Source organism: Pocillopora damicornis, chromosome 11, assembly GCF_964200805.1.
Source record: "Pocillopora damicornis chromosome 11, jaPocDami1.2, whole genome shotgun sequence".
In the NCBI taxonomy this organism is placed as follows: Eukaryota; Metazoa; Cnidaria; class Anthozoa; order Scleractinia; family Pocilloporidae; genus Pocillopora; species Pocillopora damicornis.
In genome coordinates this window covers 3247024-3264395 of record NC_142680.1, presented here as the reverse complement: position 1 = coordinate 3264395, position 17372 = coordinate 3247024, and the positions used below count along the sequence as shown (strand labels likewise).

At 39.2% G+C, this 17372-nt stretch overlaps 1 protein-coding gene and 1 long non-coding RNA gene across 4 annotated transcripts; one reads left to right on the top strand and one right to left on the bottom strand.

Annotated features, from left to right (window-relative positions):
* The first annotated feature begins 448 nt into the window (after positions 1-448).
* LOC113671143 (uncharacterized) lies at positions 449-16585 on the top strand. Of its 3 annotated transcripts, none has more exons than XM_089187662.1 (20): positions 449-635; positions 777-864; positions 2005-2049; positions 2309-2431; positions 2536-2709; positions 2833-3590; positions 6978-7143; positions 7735-8496; positions 8709-8941; positions 9372-9537; positions 10125-10177; positions 10619-10673; positions 11282-11355; positions 11637-11693; positions 12058-12189; positions 13274-13453; positions 13939-14048; positions 14411-14564; positions 14729-14874; positions 15079-16585. In XM_089187662.1, the coding sequence occupies exons 2-20, from the start codon at positions 849-851 to the stop codon at positions 16229-16231; spliced, it is 4557 nt and encodes a 1518-aa protein (XP_089043788.1). In that variant the 5' UTR covers positions 449-635; positions 777-848; the 3' UTR covers positions 16232-16585. The 3 variants fall into 3 exon arrangements, with proteins under 3 accessions (XP_089043788.1, XP_089043789.1, XP_089043790.1); XM_089187663.1 differs by having other exon boundaries at positions 519-671; XM_089187664.1 differs by lacking the exons at positions 449-635; positions 11637-11693 and having other exon boundaries at positions 730-864.
* On the bottom strand, positions 1804-3081 carry LOC149037063 (uncharacterized). Its single transcript, XR_016181156.1, has 3 exons — positions 2967-3081; positions 2152-2215; positions 1804-1928 (listed from the first exon to the last, which is right to left on the bottom strand). It is a non-coding gene; the product is annotated as an uncharacterized LOC149037063 (long non-coding RNA).
* Positions 16586-17372: the final 787 nt, after the last annotated feature.

Genomic DNA, 17372 nt, shown 5'->3' with positions numbered 1-17372 from the left:
TTACGGCGAAAAATTGACAGCTCTGTGACTATAAATAATTGGGGTTTTGAAATACATTTGAAAGCCTTCTCGCTATGAGATACGAACATCTGGAGCCGGCTTAAAGAAATTTGTTCGATTACTGTTTTGAAATTATTATTTTTTTTTTACTTAGTAATCTATATCTAACAATTGAATATACATAAGTTCGAGAAAAAAAAGCAAAGACGATGACGCAGCGTTAATAGGCTTCCGCTGACGTATCTTGCAGTCTTTAGCAGGGAAAGATAAACACTTGGTTTTCCTGCTTAAATTACGCTTGAAACTGCTTAGTTATGAACCATATTCCCATTTTAAGTAACTCTAAGCGAAAAAGTGATTGAGTTTGAAAAAAGAAGGCTCGAAAAAAAAGAATAGTAAATACCGGTACCATATCAAATTATTTTAAGACTTCCGCGAAGATTGCGTTACTTCGATTTGAAATTCGTCAGTGGGCTAAATTCTTGAATCAACACTGGTCTGATAGCAGCCACACGATCGCAAGTGGTTGAGACGAGAGCTAAGTCATCATGGTATTATCTCACTGCTCAAGGCCAGGCTTGCCTGACTGCTGAACCGATTCTCAAAAGGGTTATCTTACTCTAGAAATGGATGTGGTATGTAGATATATTCTTCATCAAAACGTGCCTGAGGTATGAAGTCATCACGGAATCATTACTTAATGATCTGGGGGTTCCCCCTAAGTTGTTATATAGTCTCTATGCTCTAACGACCTTTTCATTATCGTTTCTGTTGAGGGAGTTGAGCACTGCCTCGTAACTTGATGGACGTTTCTGTGGTTGTTGGTATCATTCTGTTCACCACTTGAGATGGCCACATACGACGGTTAGTTACAATTTGATGCGTTTGAGTGATTGGTATCATTTAATCAAATCATCAATGATAACCTCAACAACCGCTCGACCTTTTACGTCCTAATCGAACACTGCGCACCGACTCGTGCTCTTTGAAATTGAACCAAGGTTTATTGGCGCGAGTGGTTTTGTTTTCACTTACTTCCCATTTGCCGTTCAAAACGTTTAAGCTTCGCCGTCTGATCGTGTCTTGAAATGAGCTTGGCTTGAGTGTATCAGTTTTAGCCGTCCCTAAGAGAGTGTGCAGAAATAAGTATGCAGAGAGCTTCCTGGTGAAGATTCGTGGAATCGAAGGCAGGAAGTTTAATGAAGGCCTCTTAATCCAACATATTGCTAATTTGTTGACAGAAGTTTGTTCATTTAGTCTAATATTGCGTCATTCAACGGAACTATCTAAAACGGTTCTGGGATTTAAATAGACACCTGCCAATCGTATCGTTGTCGGCGAAAAGTCTATTAAATCAACCAAGCACAGCGAAGCACTTGCAGTGTACACTTTCCAATCTATTGTTGAGATTATTCTTTGCTGATTCCCTGAGCTCGATTAAGGTAAACTTTTATTTCAACTGAGTCTTGTTCACGAAGGTTTTTGGTGTGTATTAGGCTGAACTTCATAAATCTCCCCGCGTTAACTTTCCGTATTTCCATTACCGGATAGGTTTGCGGGGAAACCAATTTGTTTCAATGAAGTCGCTATAAACAACTCTTTTAATTATACAGGGAGCTTATACAATAAGCGCTAATGGACAATTACACTGCCTACTTGAGTGATATTATGCATGATTTTTCGCTCTGACGAAGAGCTAACGCTCGAGACGACAGCTTTAGGAAGTATTTACGGTGGCCACTTTATATTATTAAATTTATTTGATAAAAAAAATTATTTTCAATTAGGCATAGTTTCAAGAGGCTCAGAACAATTTTCATATGTTTAATAACCCACTGCCTGTTGAATGACTACAACTACTATTTTTAATTTGGTGCTTTGAGAGTGGCATGACTCAAATTCCCAATCATCAGTAGACACTTGACAGCCTAGTGAAAGTGAGAGTGAAAGTGTTTTGAGGCACTTCAAAAGCAAACTATTACTACATTGCTTTTTATCTTGAAGATACCAGCGACTCAAGCTATGGAGATATTTCGGGAGAATTTTCTGGTAAGGTTGTTGAAAGATCGGTATTTATTCGTTATTCGGCATCTTTTTTTGTGGTTGACAAACGTGGACTAGTAATTAAATAATGAAGTATATATTTCTTACATTCGTTGCATGCTGCATCAACCAATGTTCTTGTTCGAACGCACACATTTCATTGAAATCGTATCTAGTGCATAAAAAAAATATTTCATTGATAAGGAAGTAAATGTTGCTGAAATGACTTATTAACAAACATAACTTCTTAAAATCCCAACTTTAGACGTGCCAAGCAGACGCCGCAAAGTTGTCTTCAAAAAGTTAAACGTCAATATAAATGGAGGTGGTAACGTAGCGGTCGGCCCCCGTGCTCGTATCACTGGTGCCCCAACGAATCAACCAATGGGTACAATTTATTTGTAATTGATTTCTATGTAATATTTTGAAAATATGAAGTTTTAAGATGCTTTTGTACAGCGTTTTCAATTCTCTTACTCGGCCATTTCTTAGTTATTTCAGAAGAAGACAGAAACACCAGCACTCCACAGAACCACGAAATTGATGAGAGCCTCAGCTATTACGCTAGGAATATTGAAGAGGAGTACTGTCCCCGTAATTATTATCAACAAACAAATGTGGGAGATTGGACTCCAAAACCAATCAATGGAATTCTTATCCAAAAAGGTAAGATGGTAAGAACAGCTCCCAAAACTTGACGACTTTTGTGGGTTGACGAGACCGCGATTGCTCATCGTTTGAATTAACATTACCATTCTGATCCTGTTTTCTACCGTTATACTTCAACAGGTGAAAACGATTTTCAGTGGTCCGTCGAATCCTTTCTTGAAAACCCAGAGAAGTTTATGCGGGAAATGGACACCTCCGCTGGTTCACTGAAGGAGGAAAAAGAATTTTTTATACTTCGCTGTATATTGCCATACCTGGAACGAGAAATGTGGGGCAAATCTGGTGCAAACAACATTGATGTGTACAGGGTCCTTGCTCAAGTAAGCAGCAGCCAAGGTTGTGGTGACGTTGCAAAGCACTCTTTACAACAACTTCAGCATTTGCTATACAGGGATTCCATTCAAAGTGCTAAGCAAAATTTGTTGAGTGTGGAAAAGATACTGCGATTGACCATCGTCTCCCAAGACGGAGCATTCAAGGAGGAGGCAGACTCAATACGACTTCTTAGGCTAACAGTATACGGCTGCATACTATCGGAGTTAATCATTCACCAGAATCAAACAGGGTTCTCTAAAATTGACGCAGAGAACAACTTGAAACAGCTCCTGGAAATTAAAAACTATTTCAGTAAGATGACCTTGAAAAAAAAAGACATTTTAAGATACTCTATTGAGTTCATCCAGGAGGCCATTAGTTATCTTACGCGACCACCTAATAAGAAAGTGGGTTCAGATTTGGGAAATTACCTCGAGGAATGCAAGAGATACTGTGCAAATTCGGACACTCCTAATGAGGAGTTGTCACTTCTAAAAAAGGTGAAGAGATCCGGAGTGAAATGGTGCGAGCTGCATTGTATATTTTATTATCTGCACGGGAAGGTAGGTGTCCTTTATTCAGCAGAGTACCCTTTGACTAGTGGTGCAAAGATGCCATGTACATAGGTTTTGTACTTCATTATTTAAAAGTGAACGACGATCAAATTGAAAATCAAATTAGATCTTGAATAGCCAAAAGATATATGGCACCATGGTGTCTCGTAAAACTCACTTCACATGCAATCAGACCATTTTGTTTCAAATTCAGAAACTTCACTAAGGCCGTAAAATATAATATATTAAAGTTCACACAGCAACCAGGTGGACAATCAGACATAGTTTGAAGCTACACTGGTTTGCAGATTTAATGAATGTAACCGAAGAAGTTACAATTCATAGACCCAACGTTTCGACACTCCTGTCTAGTGCCTTCATCAGGGGTGATCTAAACGCTGCAACAAGAGGTCCTTTTATATGATCACTAATTAGCGGCCTTTTTTCTGACGAGGTGTAAATAGGCGTCAGGAAGCAGACCGCCATCGTCACGATTTAAAGGAGCGTGGGCGGAGTTAATGTGCCAAGCCTCCAAACAAAGGCGCTGGTGGTAACGCCGATTAGTAGTGATAATTTTAGAATTATCCCACCCAATTGTATGGTTGGTTAGGCAAGTATGCTCCGATAAAGCTGAATTTTCCTTTTTGCAAAGAAAAACCGCTTTTTGGTGCTCTTTTAACCGTGTACCAAACTGGCGTTTGGTCTGTCCGATGTATTCGTTATCACAGTCATTGCAAGGAATAGAATAAATGGCGTCGGTTCGTTGTTCTTTCATGACAGGATCCTTAGGTTTGGCGAAAATATGCCCCAAAGTCTGAAAAGGTTTTTGAGCAACTTTAACGTTGTGGCTATTCAAAATTCTCTTGATGGGTTCAGTAACACCCTGTATGTAAGGAATAACAGCAAAACCAGTCGCTGGTTCTCTTTCATCAAGAGCGTTACTATTTGTAACTGGTTTTTGGCAGTTACGGAGAAAAGTTTTTGTATAGCCATTTGCCTTTAGGACATTGGAAACATATTTCCTCTCCTCAGCCTTCGAATCGAGTGATGATGGTAGACAATCAGCCCTCCTAAGTAAAGTTTTGGCTACAGACTTTTTATGGCAAATAGGATGGTGAGAATCGAAAGCGAGGTATTTGTCGGTGTGGGTGGGTTTACGATAGACACTTGTCTCTAAATTACCCTGAACCCCTCTAGACACATTTAAATCAAGAAAGGGCAAATGTCTATCCTTTTCACGTTCAAGGGTGAATTGGATCGACGGCTCTACTGAATTCAAATGCGACAAGAGGCGCTCCGCTTCATTTCCGGATACCGCAGAAATAACATCATCGACATATCGTTTCCAGAAAAAGGGTTTAACCGGTGAAGTGGCTAAGGCCCTTTGTTCCACGTCTTCCATTACCATGTTAGCAATGACAGCAGAAACAGGCGAACCCATAGCTGTACCAAAAACTTGTTGATAGTATGTGCCGTTATATGTAAATTGCGCGGTTTTGAGGCAAAAAGACAACAGATGAATAATATCCTCCACAGGCAAAGAAGTTCTTTGTCCTAGGGAAGCATCTTCTCTGAGTCTTTCCTCCGCAACCTTAACGGCAAGATCAACTGGGATTTTAGTGAAGAGCGAAACAACGTCGAAAGATACTAATTCTTCACAAGCGTCAAGAGTTTTATCTCTTATGAAATCCGTAAATTCGCAGGAATTTTTGACAGTGTAATCAGTATTCCCAACAACAGGCGACAAAATTCTCGCGAGATAACCAGAAATTGCATAAGTCGGAGAATTAACAAAAGAGACAATGGGTCTCAAAGGAATTCCCGGTTTATGAATTTTAGGTAAGCCATAAAAACGTGGACATAAGCCGTCACTACTGTATAACATTTTGTACGTAGAGTCACTAATTCTGCCAGCTTTTTTCAAATCAAGCAACATTTTGTTTAACTTTCTTTGAGTTTTACTGGTTGGATCAGAGTTTAAGACAGCATACGTACTCTTGTCATTGAGCAGAGACAAAGCTTTGTCGTGATATTGCTGTTTGTCCATAACCACAACACAATTACCCTTGTCAGCAGATAATACGAGCCTGTCCGGATCCTTTTTGAGAGTTATAAGCGCATTGGAAACATCCTTTTGAATGTTTTTGGGAGGAGGTTTAGCACGCCTGAGTACGCTACTTACTTCTGCTCTTACCAAATGCCTACGATCGTCGTCGAGTTGAGAGATACTCTCCTCAACAGCGGCGACAATTTCGGCGGTCGGTATTTTGCGAGGAGCAATAGCAAACTTTAGACCCTTCTCTAAACCACTCCGTTCCAGCGCGGATAATTCCTTGGAGGAAAGGTTCATGACCCATTTATCTTTCAGAGATGAGCCTGAATTAACAGGAGACCTCTTACTGAGCAAGTGACGGAGTTTTCTGTCATGTTTCTCTCTCTGTTTGGTAAACGTCTGCAGTTCTTTCGAAATGCAAAACTCCTCGACCCAGGAAGTTTCGGAGTTGTTAATCAAAGCAGAGAGTTCACTGAGTGAACGAGAGAATAACGTACGTAACCGCAGTATGGAACTGTGACATTCATCTATTCGTAGCTTGAGAAAAGAAAAACCAGTACGGACCATGAGCTTGTATCCTTTAGCACTCCGTAAAGGAGGCCGAAATCTCAAACTCGATGGAAGCACATGGTTCTCTTTGCAACGGTGATTGAAATACAAATGACAGCGATACTTAGCAATGCGGACTCTGATGTTAGTGAGCCGGTTGACCCTTGTAACAACAGTTTGACCATACTTTTCTCGCAAATAAAATATATTAAAGTTCACACGGCAACCAGGTGGACAATCAGACATAGTTTGAAGCTACACTGGTTTGCAGATTTAATGAATGTAACCGAAGAAGTTACAATTCATAGACCCAACGTTTCGACACTCCTGTCTAGTGCCTTCATCAGGGGTGATCTAAACGCTGCAACAAGAGGTCCTTTTATATGATCACTAATTAGCTAACTAACACTAACACCTCGTCAGAAAAAAGGCCGCTAATTAGTGATCATATAAAAGGACCTCTTGTTGCAGCGTTTAGATCACCCCTGATGAAGGCACTAGACAGGAGTGTCGAAACGTTGGGTCTATGAATTGTAACTTCTTCGGTTACATTCATTAAATCTGCAAACCAGTGTAGCTTCAAACTATGCCGTAAAATATCTTATCAATGTTCAATCCTCACCATTCTCCCTCAAGATCCTTTATCCCCATCTTTCCTCCCTCCCTTCCCACCTTCCCTTCTACACAACCCTCGAAAAGAGATAGACAACAAAAACAAAACAAATACTGTTAAGATCAACTTGTTTACCCTCAAGGCTCTCCCATGAGTAAACAAACTGTATCAATTCGTTTAGGTCCACACGGAACGTCCGGAGCAGATTAACAAAGAGAGAAGGACCATGAAACTTTTAAGGCTGGTGTTAATGGCTCGTCTTGATGGTGGAGGAGGAAATGACTGGAGGTTTTGTTTGCAGGTGGCATCTATACTATCAGAGATTGCAATGAAGGATGCGACTAAAGGTAATTACAATAATAATAATATTAATAAAAATATTATTAAAAATAATAATAATAGTGATAATAGTAGCAGTTTAGCAATGGACATTCCTTTCCACTCTTTTGGGGTCGAATTGAAATTTTGAATATTGGTTTTGAGGAGGGAGAATCAAACCCGGGCCACAATAGTGGGAGGCGAGTGGTCTCACCACCGCGCCATCCCCGCTTCCCAAAGGAAAATAGGAATACAGGAATGACAAGCTAGTGTTGGAAGAGTTGTTCAAAAGCTACATACCGGTGGGGATCATGATTATTATTGATTTTGATCCTTTTTGCAAAAGCTGACTTCCTTAAGGAAATTCATTCCCATTCATTCTGATAGACCGACATTCTTGACAATTGCATCAGACGAAGAAAAGACCTATCCTGTGACTTTATTTCAATCAATGCGAGTTACCACTCGAGTAACCGTGGGTGCGTCCGTGATACCTTTAAACCCCCGGATTAAGAATGATCGGGCTATCTGTGTCCGTGTCTATGTAGGTAAGGATCTGGCTAGAAAGGATACCACTTAGTATCGCCATAATAATCATAATCATCTTTTTTCATTCAAAGCATTGAGATTCGAAGCTAGTTTATGTCTGGTTCATCTTCGCAAAGATGAAAAGGCAAGGAAGAAACCAGAGTGCAGAGCTATTGTCGACCGCTTCTCTAGAGGGATGCTGTTCTGTCCCGACCGTTCCATCAAGAGATTATTTGTACCTCATTTCTTTGACAACCAAAGTGACCAGCACATGCTTCCAACAGAACTCCACAATCAGCACTTGGTGTCGTGTTACAAGACACACACTTTGGAAATTGACAACATGGTAACTACTAGGCCGAGTAACAAGACCTCGAGCTGTTTTGTCAGCCACGGCGTGTTAAAACGCCAAGAAGTGGCCGTAAAAGTCTTAGCCGTCTCCAAGAAGGATCTCGTGGAGGAAGAAACGTCAACACAGTCGGAGGCGAAAAAGCGACTACGTGCAGAAGCATACAACCTGTGGCAATTAAGCAATCTAAGGAAGCATCCAAACATCCCCTGTCTTCTCGCCTACAACACAACAGCCTTTCCTCATCACGTAATAACTTCATATGAAAAGTACGGCAACCTTCTCCAATTTGTAAGAGGCTCAAGGGAACGCAAGCCTCTGTCGTCAGCTACTCTTTACAAAATGATAATTGGAGTAACAGAAGCCCTCCTATACTTACACCAAGAGCTTAATTTGGTTCATCGAGCTGTGACGGCGGAAAACATTCTAGTTGGCGATGGTTATTTTGCCAAGCTTAGTGGAATGCACTCTTTAGGGGTGCTGCAGCACGGAATAAACAAGGAAGGTAAGATTGGTCAAATCTCAGAGTTTCTTTTCTGCTGCTCATAATCTTTGTTATTTTATAGTTTCACTTAACTCAAGCCGAATTGATAGAGATAAGCAACGACGAATGTTAATACGATTTTTTCTCCATTATTTTCGGAGAAGTTGATGTCACAGAAGGGAATGAAAAACAAGGGAATAATACTCATCCTCCTGCTCTAATCACATCTTTAGGTGACAGATCATCTGGCTACGAATACGCTTTGGACTACGATGGCTTAAAAGAATTTAAAGGCGAAAGTGGTGAAACACTGCCGGTGAGATGCAAAGCTCCAGAGACACTATCAAGAAATTGTTACTCCATTCCCTCTGATGTGTGGGCCTTTGCAGTCTTTGTCTACGAGACGCTCACCTTAGGTTGTCGCCCATATAAAGACATACAAAGAGACGAAAATGTCGTCGATTATGTAAGAAGAATTACAGTATTGTTTTGTATCTCTAATTTACTACTTATACGATGAAATTGCTACAACAATATCACAACTTCAACCATAGTGTTCTATGACATTGAAAGCCACTGTATTTATACAATTTCACACAAAGTAATACTGACATTACCATTTTAACACAACCGTTACAAAAGCTTCTGTCATAGCAATACCTAGCTTACATAGCAATACAAAATTTGATCTATCCAATTTTGTTGTCATAACTGTTGCCCGTAAAATATCAAAAGGTTAAGAGAATTTAGCCCGAATCTTGCCATTTTGAAAGATCGAACCAGAAAGATGAGTCATTGTGATAAAGGATGCATTCTTTTACTTTATTATTGATTATTTGAATCTAAACGTTACACAATTCAAACGTTAAGACCAAGCGTTCTCGTGCTATTTTAAGGTTTTGCAAAAGACCGACGAGGGAATATTACCGCAGGAAAGTTGCATCGAAGATGATGAATACAACCTTATGAAGCAGTGCTGGAAAAGAAAAAGGGATGAAAGAATCGGCTTGTTTGAGCTCAAAGAACAATTCCAATATATGCGATCAAAGATAGTAAGCTCAGGTTGGTGATTTCTTAAAGTGAACACTTTGACAACATCATTACAGCTCTATTTCATAAATTATAATGAAAACTCAACAAAAACATTTCCAAGTTTTCAAAACTCTGCCGAAGCTTCGCATTTTTAACTTACATATTACAAAGGGAAAGACATCACACGCATTTTCCACAAGCTTGACCACGACCTTAAATTGTGGGATATTATGAAAAACGAATAAGCAGTTGGAAACGATTCGTCTTGCTATGTGGAGGACGGAGAGGGTGCAATTTTTCAGATGAAAAAGGCGCCGTTTATAACGTAACCGGCGTAAACCAAATTTCAACAGGTTTGAGATCAAGTTATTTTGATCATGCTTAACCTTCTCATTTTAATACTTGCTGTCCTTTTTACTTTCAAAACTATCGATATTTGCAATACTTTATCCCCGGATATCATGTTGTATCGTAAGTTGATATATATTTCAATGACCTTTTCGACGATGGAAACGCAAAATTATGTTTCCGATGCAGATGATCGCAGCAAGTCAAAGCAGTAAATTATAGGAATGACATTCCTAACTGTTTATCCCGTTTTATTTGACTTTTTTCAGGAGAAGAGAAACCGCGGCTTGACCCACCAAGTCTCGAGATGAGCATTGAAAGTGTACGTTTAGTGTTAATCGATATGTCAACTTCTGGTTAGCAGAAGCCAATTCCACTTTGTATGTTAAGTCCTTCTCTCGATACAATCTGCTCTCATAATCATATCGTTACAAACCTTAAAGCTTTCTTTCTGGCAGAGATTTCCCATACAACTCTTTTCTTTATGCAACTTCGGAGCTCAAAGAATTTACCATCTTTCTTATCCCATTTACTCACATTATGAAATTGCTGATCTTGAAGAATGCAACACGGGCGTTACGCATGAAACTCATAGTTACCTAACAAACTGAGTTCTCTAGCAGAACATCGTAGCCTAGACAGCGAACGTCTGGGCTTCAGTTTCCCCTGTATATTGTTTTGATTCCAAATTCATGAGAATACAAATAACATTTTTTGTTGTCGTATGCTTTGCTAAATTCTTCCTCCGCGTTTATTTTTACAGGAACCTCAACAATCACAAGAATCAACTGATTCTGTGCTGTATGAAACCGTTCCAGGTAGATACTGGTTTAATTACGTAAAGAGTAAGCTAACTCACTCCCATATTTCTTCACTAAGCTAAGATTTCGAGTCCTTGCTATGACTGAAAACGGATAGACAACCTCACTTCGACCCACTTATAACATATGCTGTCGTTTTCCAAAGATTAACATTTCATTCGCAAAATATTCGTGTAGAATATTCATTTCACTCCCGCTTATTGATGTTTTTGTTGTTTATCGACCTTTAAGCTTTTCGTGAAAACACGGTTCCATCACAAATTTCATTCAATACCATTTATTGGGTTTGGCCCACCAATAAGCGCATTGAACGATGTTGATTTCTAGGACTAGATACGTTACCCTCACAATGCCTCTCTCCATCCAGGAGTATAAATGGTTATCGGCGAACTGTCGGGCAAGCCGACGAAATACTGCGAGGATAGCTTGTGGTAGACGCTCTATTAAGGGGGATGCAGGAATGCCTGTACTTAATTCATGCAACAAAAACCAAGATAAACTTTGGCTGAATAAGCCACTTCTCAGAAGTACAGACTTCACCTCTTGTTTTGCCAGAACCATTAATTCACGCAAAGAACTAATCTTTATTTTTTCACTTTGTTCAGACTACAGCGACATTGAATCGACTTCAGGAACTATCTACGAAGAACAATATGACTATGCAGAAGATACATACGAGGTAACTACGTTTTCCAAACTCACAAGAGTTTGGTGCATCATTTATCAATGTATCCAGAGAGGAAATACTAAATTAAAAATAATTCTGATGTTTTACTATCATGGATCTCACTTGAACTTTACCTCTTTGTTTTATTGCTATTATCATTGTTATTATCATATCATTATTATTATTACCGTTAGTATTCCTTACTCACGATCCATCCAAAGTAATCTATTTTAAAAAACGATAAAAATTCATTTTGTGCACCTGGAATTTACTGTTTTTTCTTTGATATGTAGCCTCAAGGATATGGTACTCCTGAAACACTTGTAGATCTACCAACAAATTATCAACAGGTTTGCCCAAACTGCTTCAATTTTTAGTGAACACAAATATTTTTTACGCCATCATTCCAATAAAAATTATACAACTAAACATACCAATACCATTTATTACTGTAATGATGATGATAAACATATTGATTATAATGGTATTGATCATGATAATAATAAAGGCAATGATGATAATATGATAAGAAAAATTGTAATGATTAGCAAGCGCGAGAGATAAACAGTGAGGCATGTCAGAGCACATTCAGGTTAAATTTATTATGTTTAAGCTTTTTCAAAGTCACCGGTGCATCAATCGCTAATGCATCTATAGTTTGATCGGATTGATCATATTTGCTGGTACTGAATTGCTGATACCTCTTTTCATTAGGATGCCATAAAAGAGAAAATCGCTGGAGGAGATAAACAGCACCTGAGAAGATTGCTATGCCTTAGCAATAGTTTTCTTGTTCCTATCAGCCGGATAGAACATTTAGATTCCCGCAGTCCAATCGTTGACATCGTAAGTAAGACGCTATACTTTGGACGCATAAATCAGCTGCATCCTAATCAGAATTTCTACCAACTTTGCTCATAGTCGGTGTCACTAAAATTTAATTTCTTGTTAGCGATTCCGCCGTATACATTAGTCTTTGTAGTATTCAATGGCATTGCAAAGGGCCTTTTGAAAGAGGGCCCATTTAAATTTCGTTTGCTTGAAGTTTATCATATTTGAAACAGCAATCTTATTAACAGAATAAGTCCTTCAGACATGGTTTGATGCTACTCTGGTTTACAGATTTAATGAATGTAACCGAAGAAGTTTACAATTCATAGACACAACGTTTCGACACTCCTGTCTAGTGCCTTCATCAGGGGTGATCTAAACGCTGCAACAAGAGGTCCTTTTATATGATCACTTCTTAGCGGCCTTTTTTCTGACGAGGTGTAAATAGGCGTCAGGAAGCAAACCGCCATCGTCACGATTTAAAGGAACGTGGGCGGAGTTAATATGCCAAGCCTCCAAACAAAGGCGCTGGTGATAACGCCGATTAGTGTTGATGATTTTAGAGTTATCCCACCCAATTGTATGGTTAGTTAGGCATGTGTGCTCCGATAAAGCTGAATTTTCCTTTTTGCAAAAGAAAACCGCTTTTTGATGCTCTTTCGAACGTGTACCAAACTGATGTTGGTCTGTCCGATGTATTCGTTGTCACACTCATTGCAAGGAATAGAATAAATGGCGTTGGTTCGTTGTTCTCTCGTGACAGGATCCTTAGGCTCGGCAAAAATATGCCCCAAAATCTGAAAAGGTTTTTGAGCAACTTTAACGCTAACGTGTCTATGAATTGTAAACTTCTTCGGTTAAATCTGAAAACCAGAGTAGCATCAAACCATGTCTGATTGCCCACCGAGTTGCCGTATGAACTTTAATATAGAATAAGTCCTCATTAAAGATTTTTTTCGACCCACCATAAGTTAGTATCAGCTTTTTGTGGGATTTCCTTGTTGTGCTATTCGATGGAAATTGAGCTTCGTGCTTGTTTTGGGCTTCAAATTTCATTTTTTTCCTTGGTCTTTTCATTAACGTATTCTTCTCTCGTTAGATCTCGCCAAGACTACCCTATGGAAATTTAAAGGAGTTTGTCCTCAGCAGAAAATGTCAGAGGGAAGACATCAACACATTCCTCTGCCAGGTTGCTACAGCTTTACACTATCTTCACGTAAATCATATCGTGCACGGAGATCTTCGTGCTGAATACGTTTATGTGGTGGCACCAAACAAGGTGAGTACCATACACGGAATTTAAGTCCAGTTAGGCTCAACAGACGTGTCCAGGTACATTCGATACTTAATACAACTGAGCACCGTTAAATTTGCTCCAAAGAGATAGTCGATCACCTTTCGAGTCTAGGTAAGCTTAGACGTTTCATATTTCAGGTGAAGCGTCTTCGTGTAGCCAATGTCATTCAAACAATTCTTAAAACAAGTAAACAAGGAACACATTATGTATTGTATAAAGCCTATTGTTATTTTGCCTGCTGTTCTAGCACAGTCACAACTCTTGTAACTATTCGTAAAACTTGCAAATACTTTAAGGATCGCAACTTAAAGAAGTAGCAGTAAATGGTACTTTCACAAGGTTTAATTTCTGTTTTCACTTATAAAATGAACGACAAGTTTTAGGACGAGGTCTGTAAATTACGCAAATAATTTGAACCATAAAATAAATAAATGAAAATATGGTTTATCTGTTATGATTTTCTTCAGGTCCAGGTTGGCCGGCTTGGTCGCTCTAAATCTCTACCAATGAGTGTCTATGAAGCCACTAGTACCTCATGTGTCGTAGAGGCTGTCATACCTTCTGATTCCGTTCGTTGGTAAGCATAAACTCGAAACATGGTAATCTATACTACATGTAAAATGAGTTTTCTGCTGGGCGTCAATTAAACACCCTATTTTAGGGCAAATATCCAGGGAATTTGCATGTCCAGGTTCGATTAAAGAAAATGTTGGAAGGGTTTTTAGACCTGTTGGTCATTATGGTCCGACAAAGTAAAATATCTGGGATTTAAAGGAAGTGCTCGCAAGAACGATCAAATATGTAAATTCATACAGTTCTTTTTAAGCCATGAAAACAAAATATGTGTACATGTGCACTTCAGAAGACAGTTACAAAAAAAAAACGAGATAGTGTTTAACTGAAAGAGTTTTCGACACGATTAATTTTCTTTCATGACAGGAGCGCGCCAGAGGTAATCCAAGAGAACCACTACACTCACGCTAGTGATGTGTGGGCGTTTGGAATCTTTGCATGGGAATTGTACTCTGCGTTCGCAGCTGGTCAACAGAATAGAATTGCTGCACTGCCCTACTACAATATTCCGGCAGATAAGGTAAGTTCAAACCTATAATACACTCAATGCGAAAATGAGATCTGCCAAAATGAGTTTGACTCTAACAAGAGTTACAATAAAAGCCTGTAATGCAATTCAGGATGAAATAGAAGCACACTTTGTTACATCTTTACGAAAACTAAGGATAATTTTTAATCCTTCAGATTCTGGATCATATGAAAGAAAACGGACCTCTTGACCAACCAAGCAGCTGTCCTCATTGGGTTTACATTTTGATGCATCAGTGCTGGACATATGAACCAACTCAGAGACCTCCTTTTATTGCAATTATTGATTGTCTCTCAAGAAGGTATGGTATACTTTACTAGCGGATGTAGAAAGCGATTTCCTTACCCATTCTTTAAAATACCGCGGATATTCACTGACTATAAATGTCATTTACTTCATCGCTGTCTTGTCTTCCAGTCAATGATACTGATTGTGGTGAGGTATGATTTTGTTTCTTGTTTCAACTGGATCTCAATCCATCTCATATCTCTTGCACTTTTTGAAGGGAACCGATGCTGTCATGGATAATGACATTGTGGCTGAACAAACATGAGAAGAGTGAATGGCCGGTTTTGCCAGTATCTCAGCCTGACGATGCAATTCACGTGACGAACTCTGAGGAACACCCACCTAGAGAAGATATCGAGAAAATGTGTTCTCAAGGATTTTTTACTCGTCACAAATACCTGTATGTCGACAACGTTTGCCAAAACGAGCCCGACACCGCTGAGGTATACGAATACGATTACACGAATTCTCAGTTGCCACCACCACCGAGTTCCCCTGCATTCCGCCAGTCAACTTCAAATAATCACTCTGATGGAGTGTCCAACGATGCTGACGAGTACGAAACGAACCAAGTGAATAGCGCGACAGAAATGGTGTATGAAGAAGCCACCTATCGGATAATAAGAAATGAGGAACATACGGCTGGTTCAGTTAGCAGCACCGATTCGATTTCTTCCGGCCCTGCAGAAGCCTACAAGGTTTCCAACGTGGACCGACGTCCTCAAAACCACATTGATGGCGTTGCTTGCGCTAACTCATCGGATGGTGATTTTTACGACGAGATAAATGTAGACGAACCTTCTTCTGATGAAGCGACCGGTAGGGCTAAGGGCCACGCAACTGGTGTTGAAAGTGTCAAGGATGACTCTGAGGGTGGGCACATCATGTATGAAAACGCAGGGTACAAAGATCTTGTTTCAAAGAGGGAGCATTACATGTCACTGGGAAATAACCAGGAGGAACCCAAAATGCCAGGTTATATCAACGTTCTAGCTGAGGAGACCGGTGTACCATCGTCCCAATCAGAAAGCGGCAACAAGGGCACTCCTGTTGATCCCTACGCGTGCGTGGACCTAATTTACCAGCCAAGCTTCGAGGTCTATGAAGATATGACCATTCAACTTTTATTAAATGATGCAGAGAGCCTTTATTATAGAGAAGTCCAAAGAAGAAAATATGAAGAAAAATTACAAGAAAGCTGGTATGAAAACCAGAGTTCACCACTTGAGCAAGTACTCTTTCAAGAACATTTAAATGTGTATGCAAACGTTTTGACAAATTTAGATGTGGGCTTTGGAAGTTCTTTGCATTTAGCTATGAAATCCATCGGGTCAAGGTTGGTAGAGTGCGACAAGGAAACTTCGTTATGACCTTTTATCTATCGTAATAATTTCATATTTTTGACACAGTTTTCATAGAAGTAACGTTGTTCAGGCTGGTGACTATGGTAAGGTGTGACAGGGTGATCAATCAGAAAAAACACACCTAGCACCTTCAGTTCGGCCATGAAAAGACATTTCATAGCATAGTGTTGCAAACAGAGATGTTTTTGTGTCTTTAAATTAATTTGTATATATTTAACTGTGGATGATGGATGTTTTACGATTAATATTCATACGTTGTATTATTCCTAGTTATTTTATAGAGATATGTATGCGTTTTTAACTAATTTTTGTAAATATTTTTGACCGTAGATAATAAATGTTTTGTGATTGATGTTCATACTTTTTGCTAGTCTCAGTTATTTTAAGATTAATCGGTTGAAATTTTAACAAAGAGGACCATTAGTTTATTAGTTATACTGTCGTGTTACCCTCCCTAAATAAAGCTGTTACTTACTTACTTATCTTTATAATTTTCTAAGAAATAATTGTGAAAAAACTGTATATTTCCAAAGTAAGTAATGACACAGAGGATTAGAAAGTAACAAAAATGGCGACACCTGTGACTTCTAAAGTAAAGGATTGGACATCTACGTTGTCTAGCCAGCCCCTGACTGCTTGAACGTCGTTTGACAGCTTGCGTTTCATTTCAGTTGTTATCAATCTCCAAGGGCTAAAAATCTATGCTTAAGTATCAATAAGGAGAAATGAAAGGCACAATTTGAATTGAATTGAAATCCAGGGAAGCTCAAAGTAATCAGAAGGATAGTTGTCGTGTCAATTCTATTTAGAACCAGTGCTCGTCGTTGCACACAAAGAAGGTCATGTTCAAAACTGTAATCGAGTAATTAGACTCACTAGTGGATGTGTGCGACCTAACAGTTAAACTGTTTAGGCAACAGCTTTGTACTACTGAGGGTTTTGTAATGTGAGGTAATATATGGTAATGTTGATCGAAATTATTCATTTTTGCTTACCCAGTGTTTGACGTCCAAGCTTAATCAAGGACTAAGGTATTATAATCAAATTAGCCCCACATTTTTTCTCCGAAACTTTTTTCTTGCACGCTGATTACTAGACCCAGCTACTGCATGAGAATACTATTACAAAACCGATCCTGCAGTGTAAC